Source organism: Populus euphratica, unplaced genomic scaffold, assembly GCF_000495115.2.
Source record: "Populus euphratica unplaced genomic scaffold, PopEup_1.0 scaffold172.1, whole genome shotgun sequence".
In the NCBI taxonomy this organism is placed as follows: Eukaryota; Viridiplantae; Streptophyta; class Magnoliopsida; order Malpighiales; family Salicaceae; genus Populus; species Populus euphratica.
Window position 1 is genome coordinate 132,811 of NW_011499920.1, and position 6,988 is coordinate 139,798.

A 6,988-nucleotide genomic window follows, 5' to 3' on the forward strand; every position below is an offset into this window, starting at 1 on the left:
AATTGGTTACTACCATCTCCAATGTTTTATTTATAAAAGGAAACAAACATTACAGAAAAATAAAAATACTAAAGAAGCATATCAGCTATGTTCTTCTTTATCAAAAAAGTTGTATAACAAGCTAGTCTAATCCTAGATAAGCTTAGACAAATGAATTGAAAGAAACATTATAATCTAAATAATGCTATCAGCTAACAGATAGATAGCAATGCAGTAGATTACTACTAAGTAATCTTGTTCCAGCTTTGGTATCAAACTTCAACTGGAGTATACCTTTTCACTTCCATTTTCCTTATAGCTTACTGTTTCCTTCCTGCATTTTCCCTTTTATCTGGTCACTTCATCCTTAAGACTATCAACATGGAATCCCTACTATACCTCCTAGTCATTACGCAACAAGATTTAAAGCTTACATCTTCCTTGACTTTTTATCACCATGAAATTCTGCTTTTAATTTATCGACATTACACGCAACACGCTTGCCTGGCTTGAAATCAGTGGACAGGCATCAAACTCCAAGACTGGTGGCGAAATGAGCAGTGTTGGTTGATCGGTGGTAGAAGCTCCCACATAGTTGCTGTGCTTCAAGGACCACTAAAGGTCATTGCAGGAATTGAGATCTCTTTTACTTTGACATCGAAATCAGCCAGTGATGAAGATGATGATTTCGCGCCAATCTCTACACTATCAAATGGTCATTTCTGATGATACCACCAATGACAGTTATCATCCTTAACTTGATTAGCATAGCTGTTGGGGTTTGTAGGACTTTATATGGCGTCAATCCACAATGGGGTCAATTGCTAGGAGGGGTGTCTTCAGTTTTTGGGTCTTAGCTCACCTCTATCCATTTGCTGAAGGACTTATGGGAAGACACGAGAGGACACCGACAGTCGTATATGTTTGGTCAGGACTTAATGCAATATCCATCTGCCTCCTTTGGGTGGTAACCAACCGTACTGATAAAATATAGGAATTGCAATTCCAATTATATATTGAAGCAACTGAACTAGCTCTAAACCTCTCAATCACAGGCTTGCATAGTTGCATTCTCCATCTGTAATATAAGTTTGGTGGGTTCCTGATGAATTTTGCATGCATTAGTAATTTACCAATGGAAATAAAACAGGATCTGTGACTCTGTGGTTTGTTGTATCTAATTCAATGCATAGTTCCATTTTAAAGTTTCGATGGCACAAAATCTCTTCGACTGGAATTATGACTCTCTGCTAATCTTTCTGCTCTGATATGTTTTTACTAGTTTTATGGCCAAATAACCTCTTTGGACCAGTTTTTGCATGCTGAGACAAACAGCTCCAATTTAGACCGGAAGTATCGTTTTGTCCATTTTCTGCGTGTAAGCCTAGACGTGAAAATGTTCAAGCCTGTAAACTATTTATCCATCAACCATGGCTGAGAAAATCCCATTTACCTCTCAGATGATATGCCATTGTATTAGCTTAGACTGTAAGACCCAAAGTTTCCAGGCTTAGTGTGTGGCTTGTTGCTGAGATACCATGATCTTGTGTTGTGGTATTGGCTGATTTATCCGTAAGGCTCGTTGCATTCACATGCCATGTCCAGGGATTTTCGCCAGCTTATCTAGATTTCTGCAATACATTCAGAAGGAAGATTTCTGTACACAAGCACTTAATCCCCAGACCTGTAAAGATCTTCAAGCTTACATTTGTTTGTGGACATTATCAATTAATCCCCGAAGCAAAAGCACCTTTATCAGAAGATAAATATTTATTTACCCCAATAAAGCATGGCAACGTGAGAAACCTTTTCTGGTTTCTCAAACTGGCATTACAGATGTTAGTTACAAATTCTCTTTATACAGATTCGAACACCATCTGGCCTTTCCAAAAAACCATCCATTGCCAAACTGCCTAGAATCCCAGCAAGTTCTCAACTGGTATGGCTGTAACCGTCTTGCAGATTGTAGGAATTTATCAATATGCATTTACATAGACAAATAGACACCATTAAGTATTATCCACGTTGATCAAGGAGTTGCGACATTCTCCTTGGCAAGTGGAGCAATCTCCTCTCCTTCGGTTCCAGCTTTGCTGCCGATAACATTTAGGCTTAACAGAATCTTCTCCCAGAGTCTGGCTGGTCCCTGCATGTATCAAACCGAAATTCATTTTTCATTATTTTGATCCCAGGAACTAAAAACGATTACTGTTGCAGGTGAGTGAGGCTCTTGTATTCCAATTAGTCACTAACCTTCCATGAAAGATCCTGGGACATGCAATTCTTGATCATTTCTTTGAAGGCAGCAGTGCCGTAGACTGCAAGAGCTCTTCCGACAGTCTTAACAATTGCAGCAACATCTGCTTTATCAACTACATCACACTGCAAAATATCTTGTTTTAGAATCAAGGATAGAGGAAAAGAATAGATCAAACAAAGTAATTGCCACTGTGCTTTTACCTCAACATTGAAAACTCCCATATGGAATCCTGTGTAACCTTCTTTGACAGTGTCAACAAGTCCACCAGTGGAGGATACAATGCATACCTGCAGCAAAGTTATCAGTTATTTGCTGTCATATTTCACGAATACAAGCGGCTAGAAGTTTTTAAGTCATGCTAAAATTGTGGAGTGAATCAAGAAAGTAGCTCCATAAAGAGAAGCAGATGTTCAAGGGAATTACTGTTCCGTATCTCATAGCATGCAACTGAATGAGACCACAAGGTTCAAATCTACTGGGGATCATCATAAAGTCAGCACCAGCAATGATCATATGGGCCAGGGGGACATTGAACTTTGCCACTCCTCTGACCTTATCAGGATACTTCTTCTCAAGCTCGGCAATCTGCTTTTCCATGTATTTTTTGCCAGTACCCTGAAGGAAACAACAGATCTCATCATTAAACTCAAACATTGTAGACAATCACAGCATCATAACTTAGGAGAAAAGGATGTTGAAGTTTACACTTACAAGGACTATTATCTGCACATTGTATTTAACCAGCATTGGAATGGCAGCAGCAAGAATATCTGAACCTTTTTGCTCTTCCAGTCTACCAATAAAGCCTATTACAGGAATATCTCTGTCAACAGGTAATCCAACTTCTGCTTGAAGTGCTTCCTTCAATAATGGCTTTGCAGATAAGACCTGAACAAGAAGATCCCGAAAATCACCCACTTTATCTTTCAGATTTGCATTCTTTGGTGCTAAAACATATTACAAAGCACTTACAGTTGTGATCCCATATTTGATGCTTAGGTATTTATCTGTTGCAGGATTCCATTCTTGAACATCCATACCATTTACTATCCCAGTAATGCCAGTTGCACGGATGTAGTTATCCAATTCCACACCCTTTTCAACCCCAGAAACAAGTTCCTGGGCATAGTAAGGGCTTACAGTTATAACCCTGTGTGCTTCCAATATACCAGCCTTCATCCAATTGATTTTCCTTCCCTTCACAGGCTTGTTATACCTGCCAACATAAAATCCTTCAGTATTTGGAAAGGGGAGAGGCACAAAACCTGTATAAAACTACATTTCAATTCATCTAAAAGAATCAACTGCTAAAAATCCTCACCCATCCATGAAGTCAAAAGCGCTCTTGTACTCATCTGGCAAATTTAGGAGTGGGAAATCTGAGAAGGCAAATCTGCCCTGGTAAGCAATGTTATGGATGCAAAAGGCAACCTGTCATGATTGAATTGACAACAATGTCAGCTACTGTGCAGTCGGACATCCAAGCCAAGCAGAACTCTAAATGTCTCAATTCAATGGTCATACCTTTGCATTCATATAAATTCCCCTGGATTGGTACACTGATTTCAAGTAACATGGGAGGAGACCAGTGTGCCAATCATTGGCAACAAAGACAACATCCTCTCCTGCATAATGTGAGAAAAGAACATGCATTGGAGAAATTTCTTCGTATGAAAATGAATTCTCACAACTTCATAAAGAGGTACACACCATATGGTCCAGAGAAATGTTTGCTGCTGTTCAAGCTCAGAACTCTTGGTGCTTCAAGAGCAGCCTGAAAAACAATCAAATGAGTTCATTTGCGATATACTTACCTATCCACTAAAACAAAAATGATCAGAATAATGATGCTGATCAACTACCATCAACTACCATTACTGGATGGAAACTACCATGAATTTTGTTCAGCGATTCATTTTAACTCGTTGTAAATCACTTTGTAGCATGGGGAACCTTGCACATAGTCAGGTCTACTTGGGTAAAAGTTTGTACTAGAAGACACATGCTTTGATGATGTCAACACATTATGCAGCTTCTACACAGCTTAACAAGATAAATTATGAAAGATATGGTGCTAGTTTATATTTATAATGCAAGTCATGAAACATCTTAACCATGCGGCATATGAACTAGAGGATTCAGACGAAAAACAATTTCTGTTTTCACCATTTTCTAAACTTCTGATACTTTCTTAAGATGCAACGATTTCAAGTTATGGTAAGGCACATGAAATGAAAAGGAATGGGAAATTACCAGGCAGAACAAGCTGAACCGCAGTTGATTATCCTGGTAATCCTCTCCAGCTGCAGGACCATAGATTTTGGATCCAGTTTTGCCCCAAACCTTAAACATCCAGTTAATTTAGAATCAGAAACAGCAAACAAGAGAAAAGACAACCAAATATCTGAATTTGCAAGAACTACAGCCTTTGGACACAAGAATCAGCAATCAGCGGAAATTTAAACCTTCTCTAGGAACATGGGATGATCCACAAACACGCGATCAACTCCACGCTTGTAGCAGTGGAAGTACCGAACAGTTTCAACTCTGTCTCCAACTAGAATCTGCCCGTAAGAAGCCCCTCATTTTAGTAAACAACCTAAAAAATTACCATCTTCACAGGCAAGGAAACAAAGCACAGACAAAAAGTAAAGATGAGCCCTCTTAAACACAGTAAAACTATGACAAATTACCTGCGCCACTACACAAGTGTCCCAAGCATCTTTGTACTGGTCAAATCGTGGAGAGATTGTCATAACCCGGTGGCCTCTTGCCTGCACAACAATACCATAGTAAAATTGATCAAACACAAGCCGTGCCTGACATTTTTCAAAGATGAAACTAAGTATCAGAAACCCTCTACTCACAGCCATTGCTGGGGGAAGTCCACCAAGAACATCACCAAGACCACCAGTTTTGCTCCAAGGAGCAACCTCAGTGGCAACAAAGACCACAGTCATTCCTCCTTGTAGACAAACAATTTTTCCAGAAGTGTCATTCCCAGTAGCATAGGCCTTTTTGACAGACTTCCTTGCAGATGCTTGAATCCTAAATTGCAGCTTGTCCACCATGTTCAGTGACCTTAAACCACTGTGAGTCATGCTTTGGCTCCTTAACCCGATTTGACCAAAATCTTCCGTTGTTTCTGATCCATGGCTGCTCAAATATGAGTTCCTAGGCACAAAGTGTGAAGCGGTCAGGCTTGCCATGGTTCTCCTCTCTTGCTCTGCAAATCCAAAACGAAAAACAAAAACCAAATTCCTGTCAAAGTCTTTAAACACTCCAAGTTGATCATCCCAAAAGGGAAAACAATTCTGGGATGCTTGAAAAAAATGCTACAAATTGATCAAGCTAAGAAATTTAAACCTGAAAGAATTACAAAGAAGTAAAAAATTACGACACTAAGGCCAAAGAATGATCAAAACATTTAGTACTAGCCATCATACAAGTTACAACCTTTGTGAATCAAACAATAACAAACCAGCAAGAAAATCTCTAGACTTCGATTTTGTTTTGAAACCATAAGAAAACCAATTCATTAAAAATCTCAAAAAGTTGTTAACAAAATCAGAAACATATGCAAACGTTAAGCAAATCAACAACTTACAAGATCAACAAGAGAAGTTTGTTACTAGAAAGATAGAGGGGTCTAAGGTCAGCTAAGTCTAGAAGTGAAGGAGTGATTCACTGTATATTCTGTGGCCAAAGACAAAGGGCTTTTGTAGCATTTACATAGAAACTCGTGCCATGACACATGGCATCATGGTACTGGTTACGGTCACTTCCAAATCACTAGGAACCTCGAGATTGATTTCACGGTCTATAATTCTCATGAAAACTTGGACCCACCGTGGAAGCATGATTATTTTGATTCAAGAAGAATATGCTTCAAAATTGAGGTCCTTAGTGGTTAGTGTTAGATTTTTTTTTGAAGGGTTGGAATCAAGTGGCAGAAACGACATTGAAGTGTGCCGTGTCTTGGCTAGTGGGTCTTACTGTTTCTGCCTGCAAGTGTCAACATCTTTCAAACCTGGTGTCCATCAATGTCCAATGTTGCTTTCAGTCAGATTTTATTGTATTGAAAAATTACGAAATGGACGGTAGAGAAATCGAGGGGAAAATTAAATCTTAAATCAAATTAAAAAATATGAGGGTAAGAGAAAAACTGTATGGCTCGCGGGTGTATTTAGTGCCAGAATATAATTGTAATTATTTTTTAAAATATTTTTTATATTAAAATATTTTAAAAAAATTATTTTTAAAAGCAACGAAATGAAATGATCCAAATATATATAAAACATTAATTTTTAATAAAAAAAATTGATTTTTTTTAAAAACAGAGGTGGATCTGAGTTTTCAAACACTCTCGGTGGTATAAATTATGTTTTTTAAAATTTTAAAATTTTTATTTTTATTTCAAATGAATTTTATATTTATATGTTTAAATTATTTTGATGTCTTATGTCAAAAATAACTTTTTAAATTAAAAAATTTTATTTTAATATATTTTAAATCATCAGCTTGCTGCAATCTTAAACACTGTTAAATCCTCTAGCAAGAAGAGAAAAATACAGAAAACAAGGAAAAAGAAACTGTCATTTTCATTTTTGGGTTACAGCTTCTTCTTCTTTTATGCCTTAGCTAGCAATCATTTTCTTCATTTTTTTTTTAATGTCAAGATCTACTCAATCTTCTAACGAATCGAAAACATATATTTGAAAGGGAAAAGAAACTAGATTTTGACATTTT

The 6,988-nt window shown here is 37.5% G+C and overlaps 1 protein-coding gene across 2 annotated transcripts; it reads right to left on the reverse strand.

The window, feature by feature from the left end:
• Positions 1–1,716: 1,716 nt before the first annotated feature.
• Positions 1,717–5,957, reverse strand: LOC105135026 (granule-bound starch synthase 1, chloroplastic/amyloplastic-like). Of its 2 annotated transcripts, none has more exons than XM_011039699.1 (14): positions 5,847–5,957; positions 5,107–5,465; positions 4,933–5,013; positions 4,705–4,803; positions 4,493–4,582; positions 3,950–4,013; positions 3,764–3,864; positions 3,561–3,670; positions 3,212–3,455; positions 2,951–3,142; positions 2,663–2,854; positions 2,440–2,526; positions 2,233–2,361; positions 1,717–2,125 (listed from the first exon to the last, which is right to left on the reverse strand). In XM_011039699.1, exons 2-14 carry the CDS (start codon positions 5,446–5,448, stop codon positions 2,009–2,011), a joined length of 1,848 nt encoding a protein of 615 aa, XP_011038001.1. In that variant the 5' UTR covers positions 5,449–5,465; positions 5,847–5,957; the 3' UTR covers positions 1,717–2,008. The 2 variants fall into 2 exon arrangements, with proteins under 2 accessions (XP_011038001.1, XP_011038002.1); XM_011039700.1 differs by having other exon boundaries at positions 1,722–2,125; positions 2,951–3,127; positions 5,847–5,956.
• Positions 5,958–6,988: the final 1,031 nt, after the last annotated feature.